Source organism: Bacidia gigantensis, assembly GCF_019456465.1.
Source record: "Bacidia gigantensis strain McMullin 20006 chromosome Unknown contig_245, whole genome shotgun sequence".
Taxonomy (NCBI): domain Eukaryota; kingdom Fungi; phylum Ascomycota; class Lecanoromycetes; order Lecanorales; family Ramalinaceae; genus Bacidia; species Bacidia gigantensis.
Window position 1 is genome coordinate 1,265,410 of NW_025408601.1, and position 24,645 is coordinate 1,290,054.

General features: G+C 48.7%; 7 protein-coding genes and 1 non-coding gene across 8 annotated transcripts; 3 read left to right on the plus strand and 5 right to left on the minus strand.

Moving 5' to 3' along the window:
- Window positions 1-1,159: 1,159 nt before the first annotated feature.
- Window positions 1,160-3,929, minus strand: KY384_005440 (uncharacterized protein; the record flags this gene model as incomplete). The annotated part of the gene is made up of 7 exons (XM_044813941.1): window positions 1,160-1,489; window positions 1,660-1,716; window positions 1,795-2,044; window positions 2,139-2,637; window positions 2,685-2,774; window positions 2,827-3,532; window positions 3,903-3,929. The coding sequence occupies 7 exons, from the start codon at window positions 3,927-3,929 to the stop codon at window positions 1,160-1,162; spliced, it is 1,959 nt and encodes a 652-aa protein (XP_044669242.1).
- Window positions 3,930-4,755: 826 nt separating this feature from the next.
- KY384_005441 (uncharacterized protein) lies at window positions 4,756-5,288 on the minus strand (the record flags this gene model as incomplete). The annotated part of the gene is made up of 2 exons (XM_044813942.1): window positions 4,756-4,909; window positions 4,963-5,288. 2 exons carry the CDS (start codon window positions 5,286-5,288, stop codon window positions 4,756-4,758), a joined length of 480 nt encoding a protein of 159 aa, XP_044669243.1.
- Window positions 5,289-7,095: 1,807 nt separating this feature from the next.
- On the plus strand, window positions 7,096-8,562 carry KY384_005442 (uncharacterized protein; the record flags this gene model as incomplete). Its single annotated transcript, XM_044813943.1, has 1 exon — window positions 7,096-8,562. One exon carries the CDS (start codon window positions 7,096-7,098, stop codon window positions 8,560-8,562), a length of 1,467 nt encoding a protein of 488 aa, XP_044669244.1.
- Window positions 8,563-8,865: 303 nt separating this feature from the next.
- Window positions 8,866-13,214, minus strand: KY384_005443 (uncharacterized protein; the record flags this gene model as incomplete). Its single annotated transcript, XM_044813944.1, has 3 exons — window positions 8,866-12,450; window positions 12,499-12,996; window positions 13,047-13,214. 3 exons carry the CDS (start codon window positions 13,212-13,214, stop codon window positions 8,866-8,868), a joined length of 4,251 nt encoding a protein of 1,416 aa, XP_044669245.1.
- Window positions 13,215-13,868: 654 nt separating this feature from the next.
- Window positions 13,869-13,955, minus strand: KY384_005444. Its single transcript has one exon. It is a non-coding gene; the product is annotated as a tRNA-Ala (tRNA).
- Window positions 13,956-15,906: 1,951 nt separating this feature from the next.
- KY384_005445 (uncharacterized protein) lies at window positions 15,907-17,637 on the plus strand (the record flags this gene model as incomplete). The annotated part of the gene is made up of 5 exons (XM_044813945.1): window positions 15,907-15,936; window positions 15,999-16,118; window positions 16,230-16,347; window positions 16,431-16,597; window positions 16,711-17,637. 5 exons carry the CDS (start codon window positions 15,907-15,909, stop codon window positions 17,635-17,637), a joined length of 1,362 nt encoding a protein of 453 aa, XP_044669246.1.
- A 3,213-nt stretch (window positions 17,638-20,850) lies between these two features.
- Window positions 20,851-23,180, minus strand: KY384_005446 (uncharacterized protein; the record flags this gene model as incomplete). Its single annotated transcript, XM_044813946.1, has 3 exons — window positions 20,851-21,618; window positions 21,745-22,210; window positions 22,339-23,180. 3 exons carry the CDS (start codon window positions 23,178-23,180, stop codon window positions 20,851-20,853), a joined length of 2,076 nt encoding a protein of 691 aa, XP_044669247.1.
- Window positions 23,181-23,629: 449 nt separating this feature from the next.
- KY384_005447 (uncharacterized protein) lies at window positions 23,630-23,916 on the plus strand (the record flags this gene model as incomplete). Its single annotated transcript, XM_044813947.1, has 2 exons — window positions 23,630-23,754; window positions 23,817-23,916. The coding sequence occupies 2 exons, from the start codon at window positions 23,630-23,632 to the stop codon at window positions 23,914-23,916; spliced, it is 225 nt and encodes a 74-aa protein (XP_044669248.1).
- Between the last annotated feature and the right edge of the window lie 729 nt (window positions 23,917-24,645).

A 24,645-nucleotide genomic window follows, 5' to 3' on the forward strand; every position in this document is an offset into this window, starting at 1 on the left:
TGGCCTTACGGCAGGAGCCTCAATTGCCTTGAGCTACGTTGCCCAAGTTGTACCAGCTTCTGCATAATTCGGACAAACTGTCTGGAAGATTTGCACCTTTTCATTGCTTTCAGATTCGACCTCATTACAATAAGCAAACTAGAAGGAGGCTCTACTAGCTTTCTCGCTTCGTATTTCTGGCACATCATACTTTCCTCAGCACAAGAACGGCTATTGCGTATTTCCTGCCTGCTAGATTTCGTCAGGTGGAGCATGGAGGCTTACATGTATAGGTAGACTGTCAATGCATCTCGCTATTTTGCACACTGCTAGATCTCCCTGACAACGAATGCTAATTCTTCTTCCCCGAGTGTTGGTCCCTCCGCGGTCCTGCGAAGGCGACAGACCATCAAAGCACGTTCTCTGTTATGCTCTCACAGACGCAGTTACGTCCTACAGCCTCTCTTGCCCGATGATCTAATCGTCGTAAGCGTATCGAGGTCTACGAGAACCTCTTCGCCGTGCTCATTCCATGTAAGCTCTGGCTTTGTAATGCACATTAGGCAATTATGACCTGCTCCTAGCTCCAGAGTCCGTGCCGCTAGACCCCTGAATGACTCAAAGCCGGCACCTCCCTTGCTCTTCCAAGCTAGGCGTTGCAACCCTTTTCACAAAGGAGCCCATTGCAAAGATACATGAACACGGCTCACAATTACAGCGTATTGATGCTATTGGTGATGTCTACTCGCTACGTTCACGACTAAGTTCCTAGCACAAATGGATCTGACTACAATCGTTTTTTGACTCATTGTCTCTCGGCCGAGAAGTCGTTAGTGACTTCAATGATACAGGCTTGCATCGGCGTTGAGTCAATTGACTTTGACGTAGATAGATAGATCAGTGTATATAAATGGTGCCAATTGAATCTTGAAGAATCCTGTGTCCCAAGCCTCCAAGTCCGCCGAAGTGACTACAATTCCCACAAGGAATACCGTTGTTCTCGAAAACCCAATCAAGTCTGGCATAAAACATACTCCACCTGCACCATACAGTCATCTGATTCTTCCCCAGAAATTGAACCTTGATTGGAGCCTCCTCCACGTTGTCTCAAATCACGCACACCCTCACCATCATTTCATCATTCACTCCACCCATCATCTCTCTGGAATCCAGCCAGAAATCAAGCAACAATGAGTCCCACAGTCGACATAGTATACGCGAGAGCCAACCTCCTGCCCCCAGAACCCCAACCAGAGAGGGCGGAGAAAGTTTCTGCTCCCACTTCTGTCCCCGAATCGAGTACTTCAAAGCCAAAGTCAACGATAGACAAGGTAGTAAGCAAGGTAAAAGGAGCGTTGGGAAGCAAGAAGTACGGATATGAATCATGATTTGTGCCACATGTACGGAACGGCATTCGATTCGTGGGCATAGCTTCGATCATTAGAAAAGTATCGGAGGTGCAAAACGTCAAATAGGTTGATAATGGAACAACTAGTGGTAGAGATACATACTAGGGACAGCGATGATTTCTCTTGCTAGACTTCATGCTGTCATTTTCTTTTACTCTTTATGACCTACCCGTAACTCCGCAGAGTGACACCTTATGCACCATGAGCCGTCTTTGCAACTCGCTCACTACCGAAAGCGTCTGTACGAAGTCACATTAGGACTTTGACCTACAGTTTCCAAAGCCAGAGACTTGACGTTTGGGAAGAAAGGTGTCCCGAAACCCGTCACCTAGAAAAATTAGTGAACTAGAAACCACCAGAACAAATGATAAAAAACTAAATACAGAAGTAAAATCCGCAATCTTACCGGGTCCCAACCCTTCGTTGCCGGAAAGCCGTCCGAGTTACACCCTATAGCGGAACCGCTGAGAATGTCTGTGAAAGCCGCATAGCCCTTGGAATATAGCCACGGGTTGAGAAAGCCAAGGACAGGCTTGCCGGCGGCAACCAAGGCGTCATTTACTAGAGTCAGAATGCTGGAAGCAGTAGGGCACGATGCGCTGGTCCCGTCGAGCAACGTGACACTTCCGTTCCAGATAGTCACATAGTGCTGACCCCTTCAGCAAATCGGAGTCAGCAATGCTGCTTTAGACTGCGAGAAGGAGTCACGGGACATATCTCTCGAGTCAGGACCCCGAAAACATCACTTACTGCGCTGATATGTCTGGATATGCACGGCCACTCTTATTGTAAAGTCCGTCGAATTTACCGGCCAAGCCGTCGATGTAGTTCATAACGACGGTGCCGACATCTTGGTACTTGGGACGCCCAAAGTAGTTGCTAAATCCACCGCCGCTTGCAAAATTGTTCCTGGCATCAAAGGCCGCAACTTCTGGGTTGAAATTCTTGGTCGCGCCGACGCTGGTAACATACGGACAACCGTCTGGAAAGGAGGGAAGGAACTCGGGCGTATTTTGGCCATCATTTGAGACACATTTACCGCTAGTCCCAACACCTGAATCGCCAGAACTGCAAAGAAAAGAAACGCCACGTGCACCAAGTTGGGCAAAGCTCGCGCAGACTCTTGTGGCATATGACTCTGGTACGGTCTGTTCATCGTCACCGTAGGAAGAGCTAATTACCGCAGGGATACTTGGCAGACCCAGGATGTAATCAAGAAACTCCGCGTAAGGCTCGTTTGTGTCATCAGCTACAAGAATAAGCAAGAATACATCGTCTAACGCACAGAATACATACGCGTCACTTGGTCCGGGATGAAAGGGGGCATCATTCCGCCCGTAGAAAAGGCCGTTAGAGGGATGGGATAGTCAATTCCGAGGATGGTCTCTGCTTTTCATCAGAGATTGCCCGAGAAGAATGGCAGGATTGGAGACCATACCCGCGTCGAGATTTCCTTCTAGGTCTTTGCCAGCGTCTAGCTGTTCAGGCGTATCTGGAGTTTGCTGATTGTCTCCGCCGTTGATGACATCAACAGCGAAGGAGTCTGCCGCAGACACTGCATCAGGCCGGAAACGTTCGAGGAAGATCCGCACGTCTGAGCGATTGTTGGCCTCCATCAGGAAATCTGTCAACCCAATTGAGACTTTGTCCGGTGCTTGCGGCTTATAATCCAAAGTTCCGTAAAGAGTACGAAGGCAAAGGGAAGTCACAGCGCTTGCATTACAAGCTGCGGAAACCGTGATGTTATCAGGTGAGGTATTGTTCAGGCTTGGAAGAGTATACTTTGGTGCTTGGTTGAGCTGCTCAATAGGCGTGATCGTCTTGTATGTCATGCGCCTGCCTTGGGGGCGGAAGAAGGAATTTGTGGGCTGTATGGTGTCGATATGCCCGTGTAGATGCGCTGGTAGAGACCATGTCGGTGCTCTCACCAAACGGTCGCCATCCTCATGTTCATAGACAGAGTACTTCGTATCGAGCAGTCTTTCGACATCCTTGACGGGCAATGATACTTTGATCCAATCCCTTGCGGGCGAATATTCAAACGAACCAACGTTGATCTCCTGTTCTTTGAGGAATTCGTGTACCAAATCCGACGTAGTCTGGCTCGGTTTAACTAAATTTTCAACATTATTTTTATCCAGGTGCTGCCCATAACGAGGGTTAAATGGATCAGAGACTTTGCGAAATTAGTAACGAGCATGTACAATTTACAGATGAGGATTCGATACCCTCATAGAGATGCCTCTCAAGCTCGTCAAATCGGTCTTGCTTGAGGCCAATGTGAAGCCTGATTATGTGATCTGGCGGGGGAGAACCAATGCTAGACCATTCCCGAGGAACATTATGGTTTTCTTTGACAACATAGGTGAACGAGCGCGCATGTAGGGGGTAGAGATGACTGATGAGGCTGAAAAAAACAATGCTAACGTCGCTGCACGGAAAGAATACATGATTAACGACGCAGAGGGGGAGAGGCAAAGGCGAGATGGAGAGATGTGATTACAGGGGACTTACAGAAGTCTTTATAGGCATGTCTGTCATGTTGAGGCGAGGACGTAGACTCCTTGCATCGTTCGCTCCTTCCTCCGGCGACCTATTGCCCGTACCGAGGCGAGCGAACAAGTTATGGAGAGCATCATTGCATACTCCATGGGGATAAACAGATGATAGGCGATTGCGTGTGGAAAAGGGAAGTAGCATGCATGGATGATGATCCCTTCTTCCGTTTTGGCACCTTGAGCAGGCCTAGCTTCCCCATTCGTCGTAGTCTGGCGGAGGACTTCCAATGAATTGGTCGGAGCAGCGTGAAGAGGTGGAGCATCGATAAAGCGCTCATCGACAGCCACAGTCAATGTGCATGAAGGATAGATCGCACATGTCAGAGATCTTGCTGCTCGCACCCGCGGCAGTTCCGCCGATGCTGTGCCGTCGGCTCAAGGCGACTGCCGCTGTCTCCTGCCAAGGATACGGAGACGGAGACATGAACGAGCAGAATAGATTACACTATGTCGGAAAATGACAGTACCCTTGCGCTGCTGAATGTGTCCGTACCCTCGGTCAAAGAACATCTAGGGGTGTTAGATATACGTAGGCCTTTTCCATTTCCATTTCCATTTTCGATTTCTACTTCGTCTTGTGGAAATCAAAACGAAGAGTACCCAAGAGTAGAGATGAACCAAGCGCAGCAGAGTGAGCTCCCAAGCTCCTCGCACCACCCAACGCCTCGCGAATTCCACCCAAAAATCCAATGTCGCTCCTCTTCGTTACTCAAACTCCCCTGATGTTGCTCTGACCTTGGCGCCACTTGCTCGATACCACACGTCGCCACCCCATCGCATCAGCCGCTCACAAGCAGCTGTAGGTCCATCTATGGCGGGCCGCACATCCAGATAGAATACAGGCTCGCCTGTGGGCTCAGGGGTGCAGAGTAGTAATCAATGACGTACCGAATCTCACGCTTTTCTCCTGATGGCGTTATGCGTTGCACAAACCAATCATGGCGGTCGAACGGAGGCTCTTCACTACATATACGTTCAGCACTACCTGTCTGGGTCGAATAAGGCCATGTACTCACGCGAATCTTCCAGGATAAAACCAGGACATGTAAGACATGAACCGAGCCTTCGGCGTCGTGTCGCCCGGCCGTCCCATAAATCGTATCAGTTTTGGCTGCGTCCGCTCTCGTGGCCTCCAAGTACCGTTCATTACCATCTCTACCCACCCCTCCTCCCCTTCCCGACAAGCCTCCCATCCGTCCTTTAATCCACCAGAGAATCGCGCTTCCCACCCTTCGATCTCGTTCCAAGCGCCTTCGTTCAAGAAATTATGTACTTCAACCATGCTCTCTACCGCATCTTCTGGAGTACCGTCGTAGCCTTTCCGTAGCATGGCATTGTACATTTGTTGCGGTGATGGATATTCCCAATTCGTATTTGAGTCGCCACGCGGGATGGAGGAGGTCGTGCGATTTGTAGGTAGAGGAATTCTTTGCTGAGAGGCGCGCTCTTGGGAGAGACTGGCTGGCATGTAATTTAGAGGATTGAGTTTTGATCTCAGGGGAGCCCCAGGGGTGGCGACGGGGCAAGAGGACGCGTCTGTAGGGGGAAGTGTAGAGGCTTGGGGCGGAAAGGAGGTGGAGGCCGTTGAATGCATCGGGCAGCTCGGCTTCTGATGGTCAGCATCTATTACGCAGGTTCCATCATCAAGCATACTGGGGGGTGCCATCATTGGGACGTATGGCGGCAGATCGAGAAACAGGGAATGTATTCGCCCAGAACCATCCCATAATGGGGCACTATCTCAGACTGGATATTTGAGGTCCTTTGACTGCTAAGTAACAGCGACTGTGGCGCAATCAGGATTGCTGTATCTAGGATGAGATTGGGAAATTCATATAATCCCTTGGGGAAGACGTTATTCTGACTCACATTTTAGCGTGCCAAGATTGGCGGAACAGCTGCCGGTTTCCCATACTAATCTGTAAGTAAAGCTGGCATATTCTATGCTTAAGAAGGCTTACTTGTACCCGGGCGCAAAGCACCCCTAAGGAGCCCCTTAGAAATTTTTACTTTAAGCGGGCTTATAAGCGGCTACCCTCTAAAAGTTGAATTTTGCTGTCGCAATATTTGCAAATATAATAATAACTTAGCATTATACTCTATGAAACCTTTTTATCAAGTGCAAGATTTGTTAGGTATAAATATAGATTTCATGCAGTCCTGAAAACCTTCTCCTTCGATCCAATGCCTCTTGAAATTTGTTGTTGGCCGACGAAACAGGGCCTCTTTTTATGATTGAAGTCAAATTGCTAAAGACCGCAGCGGGGATGCCAGCTTTACTTACAAAATAGTATGGAAAACCGGCAGCTGTTCCGCCAATCTTGGCACGCTAAAATGTGAGTCAGAATAACGTCTTCCATCCCTTGGCAGGTCAATCTCAAAATGACGTCCGCAAAACGCCGACGCTTCCCGCCAGGGCATTCCTCCGCAAACAATCACGTCCAAATTGTTCTACACATGTCGCGGGCTTCCCAAAGACGGCTGGCTATATTTGTGGCTCTAATATGCGAACGGCCTTTATCTTGAGCCGAAGACTCTGTACTCGAAATATCCTTCAGCGCCTATCATTTCCCTTCCGCCATCATGGTGGACGCCGCTCACTGGCGTTGCGACCACCAGCGTGGTGGGCGAAACCTCCAAGAATTCGAGGCGCAAACGTAACAGTACTTGCTTTGCTATCACCAGCGGCTTTTGTGGCTCTGAGTGAAGAAGAAAGCGGCGATGGCAAGACACCCGAGGAGCATATGCTGGAGGCATCGCGAGCAGAAATAGCAAAAGAGCTACCCAACGATATCCATGGATTTAAGAGGGTGTGGAAAGCAATAGGCCTAGGTGCTGATCTCTATATTTTGGAGCCCATCGCTACAACTCTTCGGTTCCTCCATCTTGTAATTATCTTCGTACCGGTAATAGCCACTATCCCAATCATGTGGCTGGGTACCGCGGGGAAGGGTCACGATGGTGAAAGGAGTGGAACCGTATGGTGGTACTCTTTTCTCGTACATTCTATGGAGCGGGCAGGTCCTGCATTCATCAAGGTGCGCGACAATCTTCGCTGAAAGAGAGCTCAGCCCTAACAATCGTTGCAACAGTTGGGCCAATGGGCAGCTTCTCGAACTGATATCTTCCCGCAAACAATGTGTAGCATCATGTCTTCTCTTCATTCCAATGCTCCAGCGCACTCACTTAGCCATACCAAGAGGCGAATCAGAGAAGCTTTCGATGGTCGGCACTTCGATGACATATTCGAAGAATTCCAGGAGAAGCCCCTGGGTGTAGGTGCCATAGCACAAGTGTACAAAGCAAAGCTCAAGCCAGAGCACGCAGCGGCGGGGGACAGCGACGTGCAGGACGCCGTCTCGAGTGTACGGCAGCGAGTTCGCAAGAATGTGGACAAGGTCGTGAAGAGCACTCCACAACGAGTACCTTCGTCTTACGTGGCAATCAAAGTCCTACATCCGAAGGTCGAACGTCTTGTGCGCCGAGATCTCAAAATCATGGGCTTCTTTGCCGCAGTGATAGATGCAATACCAACATTAGAATGGTTTGACTTCCCGAATGAAGTCTCCCAATTTGGGGAAATGATGCGCTTGCAATTAGACCTACGTATCGAGGCCGCGAACCTGACTATGTTTCGAAAGAAGTTCAAAGACCGAACAACGGCCTGGTTCCCATTTCCATATACTGAACATACCAGTCGGCAGGTGCTGATTGAAGAATTCGCATCTGGGATACCGCTCGCAGCTTTCCTCGAAGATGGGGGTGGCGTCTTCCAGAGAGAAATTGCAGACGAAGGCCTCGATGCATTCCTACGCATGCTTCTCATCGACAACTTCATTCACGCAGACCTGCATCCCGGCAACATCATGGTGCGCTTCTATCAACCTGAACAGATCGACCTTTCTTTCGGACGACATAAGTCATCCAGTTCTCCGCTCAACTCCAAAGATGTCACAGAAGAAGTCCTTCAGCAACTCCGTCCATACCGACACCACCCTAAAGAATGGGCACAGCAGCTCGACCAAATCGACAAAGAAGGCTATCGACCTCAACTCATCTTCATAGACACTGGCCTCGTCACCGCGCTTAACGCTAAAAATCGTCGCAATTTCCTCGATCTCTTCAAAGCAATTGCAGAATTCGATGGATATCGAGCAGGCAACCTCATGGTTGAGCGCTGTCGTCAGCCCGAATCTGTCATCGACAAGGAAGTCTTTGCTCTCAAGATGCAACACCTGGTCCTTGGCGTCAAATCCCGCACTTTCGCGCTGGGCAACATCTCAATCAGCGACGTTCTCAACCAGGTCTTGAGCATGGTACGTGGCCATCATGTGCGCATGGAGGGTGATTTCGTCAATGTAGTCATCAGCATTTTGTTGTTAGAGGGCATTGGGAGGACCTTGAATCCCGATCTCGACCTATTCAAGAGTGCCCTGCCAATTCTCCGAAACCTGGGTGCTCAAGGCGGCGGTAAAGATCTAGTCAGGACTGCCATGGAAGGTGATACGAGTATGCTGAAAGTGTGGGTTGGACTTGAGGCTAGAAGATTCTTGCAAGCTAGCGCGGATCAGGTCGAATATTGCGTCAAAGCAGATCAATTGAGTCCAAACGTTTGAAAGGACGCAGTGTATAATGACGAGCAGGTAATACGGGCGGCTGATTGACTCTCGGGGTGACAATATTGACACTAAAGACCAATGAAGAGAAAGCGCGGCGTTCTGGTACTATTAGATGAGTAGAGCATTGTCCTCGCGCTCGTAAACCCTCTAGTCTATCATAGAAAATCTAAGATATTGTACAGCTGATCGCTCTTAGTGAGAACAGGACTGTCTGTTGTACATAATGCCCATGTATACCACGCTATGCAGTCAATATAATTCTTTCTCATCCAGTACATCAGCAAGTGCTGTTGCCGTTGCTTATAGTCGTGGACGAGTGGCGGTTCTCCGACCACCCTGACGTTCAATTTCCGGCGGAAAGTGGTCAACTTGCCTTGTAGCTGCCCAGCCTCTCCGCCTAATTTTCTCACCTGGAGTCACATCACGGTCAAGGACCTCCACTAAGCCGGCTGCAAACATCTCTCTAACGACGTCATCTGCAAGGAAGCGCGTGTGATCGCCGTTTTGCCTGTGCTCCACCAACACTCCTAGCTCATTGAAAGTCGTTGCTAGCAGGCGCTCGAGCCCTTTCCTGAACTCGATTAGAGTCTTCGCTGTACGTCTATCTGGAGAAGCAATGTAAAAAGGTAACCAGCTGTCTATTTCGACAATGTTGCTGCGGTCCTCATTGCGCTGGAGCTTTCCACCGAAGAGGCAGGCCTGCAATGGCGTCGATCTTGTAGTATCTCGAAGAAAAAGGGTGTTACCGTCATTGGACTTGGTGAGAGATGTGTAAGAGTAGAGAGTGCCAGCCGCCACCCCTGGCCGTTGCGAATGAGGTAGACGTGCTTTGCTTCTGTCGTCATCTTTAAGGTCATTTGTACTGGAAGGATGGACGAGAACATCTTTCTCGCCCGGTGTGCGGAAAAGACGGCCACCACGGGCACAAACCGCAAGATTGGGGTGTAGCCCGGCGAGCACAAGAGCTTTGATAAGTGGAACCTTGTGACTGTTCTCATTCAGAGCAGGATCTCCGAACTGTAAATCAACACGGCGACTAGCGGAAGTATTAGGTATCATCCCTGCTTCTACAAGTATTTCCTCGATTTGCTGAGCTGTGGAGTCTATGCTTCGAAACGCGTTGGCATGCAGGAAATGCCGCTCTGCCATTTGGCGCATTCCAACCTCGCCATGATGGGCGCGCCACTGTCGAAGCTGGCGCACAGCGTTCAGGAGCGCAATATGGTCAGATGCTGAACCTTGGACGAAAGATATTTTGCTACGATGGGCTTCTATTCGGGCCTCGAGTGGATTGATGAAAATGGGGCGCTCGGTGCTGGCAGCGCCAAGTACAAGCATCGGATCGAGACACCGAAAGATGATGCCGAGAACAATCATTTTTCCTAGGCTTGGATCAACAGGTAAAGATGATAGCAGACGACCTAGAGGCGTGATGTCTTCTCTTTCCGTGAGAGCATCTAGCGCTTGGAGATTGAAGACTGAGGCATCAACATTCCGAGGTGCTGGGGGCTCGATGGCGTCCGCTAAGAAATCACGAATGGGTGTTTGAAAAGCGTACGCTTTGATGTCGAGACAAGTCTTCTGTAGATCTGATCTCAACAACTCTGGTAAGCCTATGGCACTGAAAGACTCATAGCGTGCTTTTGAAAATAGAGCATAATAGTTGCCATCTTGAACACGCCCTGCACGTCCGGCCCTTTGCCTTGAATTAGACTTGCTGATCCAGGTGCAGGCCAGCATCGTGATACGTCGACCTTGGTCGTATTGCTTCTCCCGTAGCTTGCCGGAATCCACGACGTGTTGTACATCTGAGATAGTCACAGATGTCTCCGCAATGTTAGTTGACAGAACAATTTTTCTGCACCCTTGTGGTACAGGGTCGAACACTGTCTGCTGCGAGGTTGTGATCGACGAGTGCAGCATATACACTTGGAATAGCGAAGTGTTCGTAAAATCCACACCCAAGTCTTCCCGTCCTAAATCTTTTTTTACTTGTCTAATTTCCTCGAGGCCCGGCAAAAAGACTAATATGGCGCCTTGATCGGTAGTCTTCGCGATGTGTGCAACGGTAGCTGCTATGAGACCGAAAGGTACAATGACATCTTCTTTACTATTAGAATATTGCTCTTCGCCGCTGGCCGAGTATTTCCGTTCACGTTTCCAATCTATGACAGATCTATCTTCGCCATTGTCTTGGTTGCCGGGAGCACGCCCGTGCTTCTGGGAGAACCTCTGCTCGGCATCTAGATAAATTTCCGTCTTCGGGTCAGCACGAAGAGTATGCAGAGAGGTTTTTGACGTAGACATTTCTTCCAAGATTTCGTCAATATACCTCTCTCTGACGGGAAACGTTCTCCCTGGCACACTCAACGATGGACATGAGACAGGATCACCTGCGACATTTCGGGTTTCGAAGTAATTAGCAAAGAGATCCGTATCCATTGTGGCACTCATTAATATCACTCGAGGATTCGATTTGCCCAAGAGCTTACGTCTGGTCATGTTCTTCTTCAGAAGGATTAGCAAGAAATCGATCTCCGTGCTTCGTTCATGAACTTCGTCAATCACTAGATGTGACACATCGTCCATGGTTTTGTCAGCAGCGTGCTGTAATTGTCGAAGCAGAATCCCTGTTGTGCAGTAATTGATGCTGCCACTTCTTCGACTCAACTTCGCATCAAAGCGAACCTTGTAGCCGACAGTTTCCTCTAAGCCTTCTCCACGCTCTGCTGCCACACGACGAGCTACGGAGGTTGCCGCAATCCGGCGAGGCTGAGTACAAATTATGTTACAATATCCTCCATTGCCCTCTGCGATCATATTCTCGAGCAGTATCTGGGGGACTTGTGTTGTCTTTCCGCTACCGGTAGCGCCAACAATTATACTATACTCGTTTTCGTTGACTTGCCTCAGTACCTCCTCTTTATATTGGTTCATAGGCATTTCTGCCTTTTTACTTCGAAAGTCTACGAATCTCTCGTCATTTGCGTAAGCCAAAGACCATTGATATAATATTTGTGAGCGCTGAATCCGATCACGAGATGAGATTCTTCCGAATTCTGTGATCGCTGAATTTTCAGACATAGGTGCTAGAGTCAAGACTTCATCTGGGAGCCCTCGGCTGCGTGCTCCTAGAAGGGTCTCTCGCATCACAAGCGAGCAATCTTCATCGACGAACATGTCCAGAGGTGCCACAGGAGGTAGTATTTGGCCATTCCCATGTTGCAGAGCGCGGAGGTAACGAGGCCACAAATCCTGATCTTCTGTCTTCAGCGTTATACATGCCAGAAGAAGAGCTACGGCCTCGGCCTTTTTCTTTGACGACATTAGGACTTCCCGCGAAATTCGATCCCCATTCACAATGACCCAGGCCCGAATTGATCTCCCGTGAGCCTCTGACTCTACTTCGATACGAATTCCAGGTCGTACGATCCTCAAGAACTCGATAAACTTCCCCGCATTCTCTGTGGTCAGCGCTGATGAGTCCTTGATTATTAGTGCGTCCTTTCCTTCTTTGGCTTGGAATCTTTCAGCTTCTTTCTTGAATCTAATTGCAGCATCTGCCTCGGCGTACGGAGGCTGGGTGCCAAATCCTGAGACAGATATATTCTGCTCTTTCAAGGTAATGATAGCCTCAATTGACGCGCGTGGTCGTCCGCTTTGTTTGCGAGTCACAGGTCGAGTGTGAATTTCTGGAATTAGATTAAATCTAGCAGCATAGTCGAAGATGTCTACAATAGCATCCTTTTCTTGCTGCTTTGCTTGTTGCCTGGTTATCCGGTTTCTTTGATTAAACTCCGATTCCCGATTAACAACCTCCATCAGCACACCGAGACTATGGCACTTTGCGAGAAAATGAAGATAAGCTGCATCCTCAGCTGATCTCTAAGCACAGTCATTAGCACCCGCCAATTGAAAGGATCATTCGCTTACTTTGCTTCGGCCTTCGCCCTCGACAACTTCCTTACGAACGGGTGAATCATAAGTCAACGTACATCTGAAAGAATCACCGCTCAATGATATAAGATTTGTGTTAATATCTGCTAAACCACGAGTCATGTTGTGGAGATGTTGCTTTGGTAATTTGAATAATTCGATAGACACGTCCGGATAATCGCCAGAAGTCGGTACATGCATGGTGGATCTTATGTAGGCTTCATCTTTCAAGACATTTCTCGCCTCTTGATGATCCCCACGGCGGGCTCGACGAACGAGCGGCACAACAGGGACTGGACTAGTTTTCCTCTGCCGTCGCATCTGATTTGAATTGAGGAGGCGACCGTGAGCCGAAGCTGGCTGAGCAACGTCGTTGTGTGTCTGATGTACGTGCTGCTGATCGGCGCCAGTTGAGCGGTGTGGACTTTGTGTAGGCTGTGGTTTTCTTCGAGGAGGCGAGCAGATCACATCATCGGTTTTGACTTGCGGATTGATCTGCGGAAAGTTAGAATCTGGGAATTTGAGTCATGTGAGCCTGCTCAGACCTGGCTTGCTTTCCTCGACAATGTGTTTTGAATGAGTGCAGCCTGTCGCTCCTGCTCATCGTACGGCCTGTCATTCGCCTGAAGGGAAGATTGGAAGCGAGCTTTAGAGACGGTGAAAGGTGTTTTTGGTGTGAAATACAAATGTCTTGGAGGTAATATTCTGGGCATGCTGCATTGCTTCGACGACTAAGAGTATTTAGTGAATGATAAAGTCTAGGCAGGAAGCACTATACTATTGAGCGCAGCATTGCTTTATGGGGAGTATTTTATGCATGAGAGGTTTAGAGACCTCATGGTCGCGTAGTACTTTCAACTCTACTGCCTTTCCTACCAGGGTGGTAGGAATTCGTAGCACGAAAATATATTTTTCCAGATTTGAGCTAGAAAGCACTATCCATGCCAAGAGATGATCTAATCTCAATGAGGTAGCGCGGGACCAGCCGTACCCAAAACCCAAGCGCTTCACCACCTAACGTCTCTCGGTCACGCCGATGACCTTTACACTAAAACTGCTCCAGAAGTGCAAAAATTAGGTGGGACTAGCCTTTCAGAGTCCTATTACAACGTAGTTAGATAGAGTATATTTATATTTCGAGAGTATGTTTTAGAGGTAAGCATTATGTAATTGCTCTTAAGACATTTAAATATGGTTGAAAGAACTCCGAAAACATAAGTTGGGACTAGCTTTTCGGAGTCCTATTACCTTATCATTGTAGTTAGATAGAGCAGATTTATGTTTCGGGAGTATGTCTTGGAGGTAAGCACTATGCGATTGCTCTCAAGACATCTAAAAACGGTAAAAAGAACTCCGAAAAAACAATTTGGACATATCGGGATTTGAACCCGAGACCTTTCACAAATACACCGGCAGAATGTGCGAAGCGAAAATCATACCCCTAGACCATACGCTTTATATAATCAGTCTCACTCTCAAACGAACCAGGGAGGAAGCTCACCCCGAAGCCAACGCCCAACATGAACGCTTTCACATCATCTCTCATTTTTTATATCTGTATATATATTATTTCAACTTTAGCTCTGGCCAATTCAGTGTATTTGGTGACCTAGACCCCGCCTAAGAACATGAGGTAAGTGTTTTCATCATTGCGTAGAGGAGCATAGAGATTGAGTTGAGATGCCTTGTAACCTCCTATAATAATGTTAAGGAGCAGAAACGTGAAAGGGAAAGGAAAGCCGCTTTTTAATGGGATCAAACAAGGAAGATTAGCGAATGGACTGAATACAGTTTAAATGTATCCTTGCCATCGTAGGCTGTAGTATCATCAGTTTCGCAACAATCCCGAAGACTGAATCCAGCTATGGAGGCGTAGAAACCAATCGCAATGCTCAAGTTACTCGGTTTTAAGTGGGTAGGTCTCATGCTGTGAAGATAGCAGCGACCATTGTCTAGCAGTGACAAGCTGCGAGATTTTTATACCGATCATTGATCTACTCCACTAACTTTGTTGGAGTCCATGTGGGATCTAGTGTCCCTAAGGGACATATAGCTCTACACTCGTTGGAAAGATTTGTGCACCTCTTCCTCCGCTGAGCTGGATTGTCAGGTACCTGTGTTGCCTGTATCCTGCAGTAAATCAGAGGTGAGTTTCAGCTGAATCTGCAAAGGTAAGTAGCGACAATGGAGTATTTTAGCTGAGATCAGTGCTCAACGTCCATTACCTTCACGTTTCCACACCCCCAAGAAACCTCTGCAATGTCACCCATGATACTATGAAGACGAAGGAAATGGCGTATTTGTGCCGCCAGAGCCAATTTCCCCCAATGTTCCTCGCTGCTCTGCCGGCATCCCCTAATCCAGCACTTCCTTGTGGGCCCCTCTGCAATGCTGCGACTTCTGGAGAACAGGCAGCCCCCGGGTCTGCCGCACCTTGATTTATACGCCCTGTTGCGGAGTCGATGTTATTCCGCTTCATCCACCCCCAATTCGTTGTGTCAAGCTCAGGCCATTCGGCGCGAAACTTCACGCCACCATCACCAGCCTTGACAGCCCCAACACCTCTCAATGTTGCATTATTACCTCTAGTTGGCGTCGTGGCTGATCCGCCTCCTGTGCTGTTCCACCATTTGGATGTCGCGGCGTACCATTTTCTGTCGTTATCCGTAGCTCCCAAGCTCCCTGTGGTCATCTCGTTACTCGTCATAAAACTCAATAAGCCGTTTAAGATCGTCGACACTTCCCATGCAGGGTTGAAGCTCCGAGGGTGGAAATCCGAAATTGAGAGGCAAAGGCGGGTGGATGGCTGAAAGCGCCCAGAGGGAGTGTGCATTCGGATTGCAGGGGGGCGAAGGGGTATGTCGGCGGGAACATAAGGGTTCCCCAATATTGGCCATTATGGTAAGGTGTATCAGGTGGGCCAGAAAGTATGTAGTGCCATTCTAAGATGTTGGTTTCTGAGGGGTGCGCGACGATGAAGGGTGGAGGATTTGCTTGTATAGCTAGATATTCTCTATTCAGCTTAAACAGCCATCAGTATTGATCATATGCTAGCGAGGAATGCACTTACTCTTTTGTTGGCTGTCACTGTTGCCATCTTACGGTGAATGTCGATTTCTTTTGGAGAGAAGAGCTGAATATGAAGCAATGCTTTGAGTGCTACCAACCGGGAGGCTTCATGTAATGATCTCCTCTCCAACGAAGATCATTGGAAAGACAATCCGAGGGTGACACAGAGAGTTCTTGATACATTCATCTCGTCCTGAGTTGCGACACTCCGTGGGTACACTTTGGCAAATAAAAAGCGCTTGGCGTGGAGATATGAGGTCCTTATCTCCGGATTCAGTTGGATGGCAAATGGCTTTGGGAAGGTACTAATTGTAACAAGGGCTTGGGCAAGGGTCAATGGCAGCTTCGTCGGGCCCTGGAGACGAGGTAAGCCTACGGCGCTTTCGTACTCGGTCTCACTGAAGTTCTCAAAACTCTGACAATTACAGGGCATCTTTGAGCAGCTGCAGAAGGGACAAGATGCGAATTATCTAGAGGAGAGGGCCAAGGCTCTCCAAGCAGAGGAGGTCGCGAGATATGAGAGATCTCAAAGACGCATCGAAGCCTTGGTAAGATGAAAGACATGGGCTTACAGGCCATCGCTTGCAATGACGTTTACTCAAACCCATCGGTAGATTGAATCAAATTCAACCCTTCAATGCACCATCTCCTCGATTCAGGTCCTGGGAGCGCAAAACACGCGACAAAGCTTTCTCAAACGGGTTTTCGATCCTGCTCTTAACTTCAGCAAAGAACAGCCTCACACACTACTCGACGCGGTTCGTGAAGTCTCTAATTGTGTTTCAAAACTTCATCAGCTGGGTATTTGGAACGCTATGATCGCACCATATTGGAATAGAAGATGCTGACGCTTCCTGCAGATATCTATCAACAGCCTATAAGTCTTTCAATTAATCGTCCAGATCCAGCCAATGCCTCTGCAACCCCCACGGACGTTGACTTTGTTGTTTCCGTCCGCGAAAAGTCACGCTTATTGCTCAAAACAGGCACAGACGTTGGCAATGCTGAAGGCTCAGCTTATGTCAACGTACTAAGTCGTAACATCTTTGGTGGTGCTGAAGCTCTTAACCTCAATGCATCTCTCGGGACTCGGACTAGATCCGCATACCAAGGGTATTTCGACTCACCAATACTCAGCAGTCCTGGCTTACGAGGGGGTTTGGCGGCATAATCTCTTCTACACAGAAGCCATGGGCGAGTCACGAAGAGGTTCTTCGAGGTGGATGGGCAAAATTGAGGTGGCTACTAGATGGTGGATCGCAACACGAGTTGACCTACAACGCTTTCTGGAGGCAAGTCACGGGACTGGCACAAGAAGCTTCTCCCACGGTCAGGGCTGAAGCAGGCGACACTGTCAAGAGTAGCATCTCGCACGCATGGCTCAAAGATAGAAGAGACAATCCACTTCTGCCAACGAGCGGCTACTACTATAAGACGCTTTTGGAATTAGCTGGCCGGGGTCCTTTGAAAGGGGATGTTGCGTTTGGCAAGGCCGAAGTAGAGTCGCAATTTGCTGTTCCGATCCCATTGCCAGGTGTTCCAGGTGAGAGTGGAATTTCCTTCTCGACTGGAATGAGAGCTGGTTTCCTTGCACCATTACCTTCAAGCCATAATCATCAGACAATGCCTTCGCGTATTAATGATCGATTCCTGCTCGGCGGTCCCACCGATGTCCGAGGATTTAGGCTCTCAGGCTTGGGACCACATGATGGCAAAGATGCGGTAGGCGGCGATCTATATGCCGCTGGAAGCGCAAATCTATTCTTTCCCATACCTCGAATAGGAATGGACAAGCCTTTCCGCTTTCAAATGTTCATGACAGGTGGCCGACTACTTGCCTTGAAAGCTTCCGAAAAAGAAGGTCAGGATCGAGGTGTCCAACAGAGACTGGCCTCGGCGGTAGCAGAAATAGGGAACGGGCTACCTAGTGTATCAGCTGGTTTCGGGCTAGTATATGCTGCGCCAATGGCACGACTGGAGCTGAACTTCTCGCTACCTTTGGTATTAAGGAAGGGGGAGGAAGGGAGGAAAGGCTTGAGCTTCGGAGTTGGTATAAACCTCCTTTGATTGACAGAAACACTCAAATTTCGCATGAGATTTGTCTAGATTAAAGGTGACATACCAGCCAACGGAGACATCCATTGATTTAGTGTGAGTCAGCCCATATCAAGTCTTCTGCAAATGGCTTGGACAAGAGGCCCTTGTTCCTGCAATATACCGTTTCTGGAAATATGATGTTCTCTGGAAAGGGCTAGCTCTTCTAGCTTCGCTTCTACAGAACCCATCGAACTAGAGAAATGATATCTACATGAAGGTCATTGATCTTGGTGCGCTCCGTCCACTTGGAGCACGCTGCAGTGGAAATTCCCTGGCAATACATATGTTATGAGTAGAAAGTGGAAGCCAGGTTTATTGTCCGCGGTCAAAAATCAAAGCAGCCATCAAATGTTGGGGTCTACAGCATCAGCCGGATGCTTTCTCTATCGCTATATAAAATTCCCAAGGGTGCAGACGGTAGCAAAATTTCTCCGGATACCGAGAAAGCGGTCGTGATTAGGAAGCAGAAGAGTAATGTCTGTATAGGAATGATGTGGAGGCGACGATGTGCACGTAAGGAGTTGGGAACAGGGCAGCGCGCTTTTGAAGACGAGTTGCAGCGAGGACAAGCAAATGGAGGCCGTGGCAAGCCTTACAGTCAATTCCTGTCGCAACGATGGCGAGGCCGACGCTTCTCCTCCATCGCATGGAAGTTGCCTGTTCTGTAAATTGCATTTCCTTTCCAAACGATAAGTGCTTTGGCATAGCGTCTGAATTCTTCTCCTTTGGCAAGCATCAATTGTCGATCAGCCTAGGTTCTCCTCCATTTCGCGTTACACCCTGGACTAATGATCTAAAACAACAAATTGCCCATTTACGCAGTTCTGCCTAGAATTCCGTGGAGTTCTGTGGTTCATACTATGGCCGACCGGAGCCTTGAAAACTACCTTAGGAAAAGATGAGACATCATTTGAACTTGGAAAGCCTTACTTCTCAGAACGACACTGAGCTATGAGAATGCGTTTTACTTTGTCCATCAAATTGCGTTGAGAATCCTACAAGGCATGGCAGTGTCATGGTAGGACGGCGAAGACGCTCAAACTAGAACTGGGGGCAGATAATGGACTATTGGCTGATGAAGACGGTTTGAAAGTAAGAGCATCAGATAAACCTTGAGGTTGAAGGGTTGACATCACCTGAAGAGGCTTCTTTCAAGGTGATCGTGTTGTCTTTTGATCTATTCTCTGGTGATCTGCTACTGGTGAAGCATTGATTTACCTGAAAATGGTTTGTTATTGCTTTGTTTTTTAATTCGGCGCTCCTATGTTTCCATTTTACCTTTAAGACTGGCTTTGAGTCTGGGATTCACTCCGAATGCATCGAGGACTTAGAGACCAAGAATGAAGTTGCCTTGAATAAGCACCAATCGTCCTTTCCGTTGACGTTCTCTACGCTCGACAGCTCAGCTCACGCGAAAAGGTTAAAACCAATAGGTGGTCATGAACTCATCAAATACCAGGCTCAAGATGCGCCCAGCCCTAGTGCGTGGAGAAAGCTACACTGGGGATCGATACGCTGCACGAACAAGGATATACTATTCAAAGGTCTGGCAACAAATACTCTTGGTTCACATTGCCAATCGAAGTCAGAATTATGGTTTATAAGTGTGTGATAGTATCGTCAGAGACGATTAGAGATCCCCATCAACTTTGCAGGTCTATACAGTCGTTGCGTGTGGACACAACAAGCAAAGTACCGGACATTGATTCCAACTTCTTGCGCTCCAGCAGAGCAATCTATCAGGAAACGAAGCCAGCTTTGTATGGTAGCAATCACTTCGAGTTCACGAAGGCCAAAGAAGTCACAACATTCCACGCTGACATTGAGTACTGTCACGATGTTGACGGATGTACGTGCGATCTAGCCCTTTTCGGGATTAGCACGATCTTAGGAGGCAAGCTTCTTCAAAGAATTTGTGATAGCTCCGGTTGTAAATATTAGTACGCTCGAACAACCACAAAGAAACCCTACTGTTAATGCAAGCTAATCGACCATGGCAAATCAATACTACCCACAAACGTCGCAACCCTACAATCCTCAAAACCTCCAATTCTACCAATCCTCCTATCCGCAACCAGTCTCCGGGCACACCACACCCTCACAAGCACAATATGGCTACCCAAATTCCCAAGCGCATACGTCTCAAGCATTCCCCCCGTCCTCAGGAGGCTTTGGCGGAGCCCCGACATTCGGAGGACAAGGCTTTGGCGCGCCAGGCGTCAGTGGGCGCATGGGCGAGCAAGGAGGCCTCAGGACAGGATGGCTTGCAGCATTCGGCACAGAGGGCTACGACGGGGAACCACCGTTATTAGAAGAATTGGGGGTGAACTTCGGGCATATAAAAGGCAAGGTGAGTCTCCGCGCCCATTCCCTCCTGCCTTTCTTCCTCACAAACACACTCTCCAACGACTGCCTGCTCGCTCTGTCGCTCTTCCACAGCCACCTCGTTAATCAGTCTCTCACGCATCGCAGACCCTCACAGTCCTCTCTCCGCTCTCTCCAACCCCGCCACACATAATGGACGACTCCGACCTGGCAGGCCCAATCCTCTTCTTCCTCCTCTTCGGCACCTTCCTCCTTTTCTCTGGCAAAGTCCACTTCGGCTACATCTACGGTCTCGCTCTCGTCGGCTCCCTCTCCCTCCATACAATCTTCTCCCTCATGTCACCTTCGCCCGGCACCGACTCTCCCACCACCACCAGCTACCCGGACCCTCACAACACGGCAACGAGCCCGTATGGAGGTGGGGCGGAGCACATGCAGGGGATGGGCGGCGGGGGCCGGCTGTCCGCCACTTTGACCTTTCCGAGAAGTGCGAGTGTATTAGGGTATTGTCTGTTGCCGTTGGTGCTGACGAGTTTTGTTGGGGTGGTGTGGCCGATGGATACCGCGGTGGGGTATATTTTGAGCAGTCTGGCGATCTTGTGGTGTACATATAGCAGTAGTAAGATGTTCTGTGCGGTGGGGAGGATGCACAGTATGAGGGCTCTGGTAGCATATCCCTTGGGTCTATTTTATGTGGGGTTTGGGATTATGGGGATATTCAGCAGCAAAGGGAGCACGATTGGTACGAAGGTTGGAGGATAGTGTGCTCATAATTACAAAATCCAGGTATTCGAAGACCATTTCGGATCATCTGTGAAGCCTTTAGAAGTACATATTGCAAATTTGATTGGGAGCTACTTAGTTGACCCCTTCCCCTATTCGAGGGGCGAAGCCTCGCAGCCAGCTCCTTGCTCTATCAAGATCGCCAGCTTCAACCTCTAATGCAGCTATACACCATTCGAGCTGGTACCCATCTTGACCTGGGCCTGTGTCCTGACCTTTACCATTGGCAGGCGTTCTCCCATTCTCTGCGGCTAGCAGCTCAGCTAGTGTCCTTCGCTTCTGGTTGGCCTCGTCAGTGCAAAAGTATGCTGGGACACTGAAGTCTCTCAAGCCATCCAACAGCGGTTTGATCAACGAGCTGGCCTCCTTGCTTGTCACAGTAGACGGTCCTTCAAAGGCATTATTCTTTCTCCCGGTCTTGCATAATGAATTCTGACACCAGCTTTGGTTACAGCCCGTTAACAATTGTGTGAGGTATTTACGTTCGACTCTTCGTCGAAGCACTTTGCCATCAAGATCATATTGAGAGACATAAAGTGGACCAAAGCAGGCATTGCACAAATCAAGGTTGTTGAGGGTCTGGTATCTGACTTCACCAGTCTTACTGACATGGTCTACAGAGCGGCCGCAGTTGGCATTCCGACAGACCTTTGGCTTTCGACGGGATAGTCTTTGATGGTCGTGGTGTTTCAGGTGGGCAGCCATGTCCCTTAGACGCACGATCTTCAAGCAGAGATGACATTCCGTAGTCCGTGTCCCATCTGTTACCTCGTGAGGAGTGAGACCGGAAAGAAGCACTTCTGCAGAGTCGAAGCTTGGATCCTCCGGGCCTTGTTGAGGCACCTGAAGGTGACAGAATTGGCACAGAATTAATCTCCCGGGGCAGATTGTTGTTCGATGGTGCGCTAAAGCTGGAATATTGGTCGCTTCAAAATTACATGATTCACAAACGCAAGGCTTGTGAAATACCTTATCGTGCTTATCTTTAGATGTAATCGAGTTTCCATGAGCGTCATCATGTGGACAGTGCCAGTGGTGATTCCAAGCTTCAGAGGCCTTCAGAAAGACATTCTGGCAACGGTTACACAGGACATTATTGCGGAAACAGAAATTCTGATGCAGGAACATGGTCCTCTTAGGCACAGCTTGATGGCAATTCGAGCAGCGCTCTTCTTCCGGCTGCAGGATTTCGACATCGTCGCTCGAGTCATCTTGATTTGATGCGCCTTGGTTCTCAGATGATACGCGAAGGCTAAATGGTATAGGCCTCACTTGCCCTGTGTCGTCAGATTCCCTTGCATACCCTCTGACTGAGATGAAAATAGCCTCTGAGTCTTCCAGTTCTGTATTAGTATGGCGAACCTTTACCCGTTTCGTTGATCTTGAAGACAAATCGCCGAAGACGTAATGATCTTCTCTTGGCTTAGCCCGGTGCCTTGCATTATATGGAACGACAAATAAATCAACACTTTGTTCGTCAATTAGACTTGTAGCCTCGATCTCCAGATCTTTCTGCGCATCCAAGATTTCAATCCGAAAGTCAACGTATTCCGAAGGACGTACTTGACCAGTCTCTGTCGTATCATCATCCAGCTTCCCCCAGCTGAGCTACCTTCCTTAGTGCCAGGCGCTCTTTGCCATTTTTTCGCGAGTTTCTGCATAGTCTCGCGTGCCTGCTCTTCGCTCAAAGCCTCTATATCGACTTGAAGATCTGTGTCGACGATCGATATGGCCTCCGCGTTCGGCTTGAGGCCATCTACCAAGAACCGAAACACTTCCTTGCCAGCGGGTATCAAAATTTCCTCACCATTCGTCAAGGTTGTGAACGTGTTTCGTAGATGCTGTTCGAGTAGCGCCTTCCAGTCGTCGACATCATAGCCTGCCTCTAAAGGCCTTAGCTTCACAAATGTTCCTTTTGGCAGCTGTTGTGCGTGGATCGTAAGCTTAGCCTTCTCCTTGCTGTCTAGAGAATGCCCAATATCAGCCTCATTGGACGATTTAACATCCTCCTCTTCAATACCAAGAGCCGTCCTGACGAACGAGCTCAAGCCGACAGTATCCTCAGCAGCTGAGAATTCTCGTATTCCAGCATAGAGTATCCTGCTATTTGTTGGGTTAACCAGGCGAAAAGTCAGAGGGTGTGGAAGGTTCTGTTGTCTCTCGACTATCTGTTCCCGCGCTCGTCGTTCCGCCGCAAAGCTGTAGGGATTGAAAGGGTCGAAGGACGACATAGCAGGTCCGGGATCATAAACGACATTTTCAGTGGCCGCACTGAGGAGTTGTTCAAGAGCGGCTTGGGGTAAAATAATCCTGTCACCTTTCAATGATGTCGGTGTTGCGGCTTCGGGCAAGACATCAAATTGAGCCGACCATTTGATCTGTCGCCGTTCGGTAGCTTCGCTCATGGCGGACGGTCAAGTCGATAACGAGTGTGGAGGAAAAGGATGCACGGCATGGTGAGGATTAGAAGCTCGTGCGTGCAAGACCTTCTTGTGTGACAGGGGATTTGCTGTTCTGGAATCGTCTGTCGGGCTTTGTCAAAAAGATTGATATGGAAGGTGAGCCGAGACGCTAGAACTAGGGGAGCGTTTTGGGTTAGGGTCTTGGCTGCAAGACTAAGCTTATCTTATCGGTGACATATGCCCCGACTCGCGTGCTCAAATTCCCTGCTTTTTGGCTCATGCCATGACGGGAACATGACGAGAAGGAGCGATGGTAGCCCTACCGCGATGTTGCGGCGTTGTCTATCGTTCGCAAGTAAAATCCTCATTTCCAACTTAAATCTCCATTCTTCATCACCCACGCCTTTTGTTGAAACAATCTGCACTTCAACGTCTTGTAAAACAATTTAGCCATGGCGAAGTCGGCGGATGCAAAGTCCCTTCTACAAAATCCTTTTGTCTTCAGTCCTCTCATCCTGATAGCTACATTGCTTGCCCTTGCAGTCGGTATCTACTTTTCACCATATAAGGATGATGTGTCAGTAATGATTTCGGAGTCATAGAGTCTAAAGAAGCATTGCTGACTCCAATTTGATGAAGGCAGGAGTATGTGGCCAAGCGCTTCTTGAAGGCAAAGGCCAAAGCAGAACAAGCAGCACTTGAACACACCGGGGAAGAGAAAGCAAGGGGCTTCTTGTAAGTGGCAGTATCCCAGCTAGGCAGGGATGCAATACTAAATCAGATTCATAGAAAGGACCAGTTGAAGAAGAATCCCGTCGTACCTGATGAGGACGTAGACGGGAAATGATGGATCGCGTGCAGGAAATCACAGTTTAGAGTGCCCCTTCGAAGTTTGTGAGGCTATAGTGATGTAGCCTCAAAACAGTCTATATGAACTATGGAGGTGGCTGTGACTCTCGGAACGAGAGAGCTAAAGGAGCATGTTTCAGCCCAAACGTGAGAATTATATCCTGAACGCAAAGAACTCGAGAGCTCTTGACAGGTCTCCTTCGATAGAATAACTCGTACCATTGCAACATCTTACCTCCATACCGCTTAAAGCTCTCGCTTACTCCACTTCTGAACCCTCAAACTCCTGCGAAGCGTATTCTATCAGTCGTTAGACTGGTTACTTTGTCTCTGACCTCAAATTGATTCCCTTGTCTAACTCTTGAATGTATAATGCTTCTTTCAGCAATATGTCCATCTAGCTTGATTTCTTGTAGTGTTAGTGAACCTTGTACCGTAGATCATCTGGCCCTTGGGCTTGGTGGTACATTATACCCGTTGAATTAGCGCATACCTGTCAGAGTACACCTGTGAATTCGATGAAGTGCCGACATATGTCCAATAGGTCAACGAATGTGCTTCAAGGGCTATATTCTTCCGCGTTTTCGAGATCAGGAATGCGCATGGCAGCAGTCGCCGT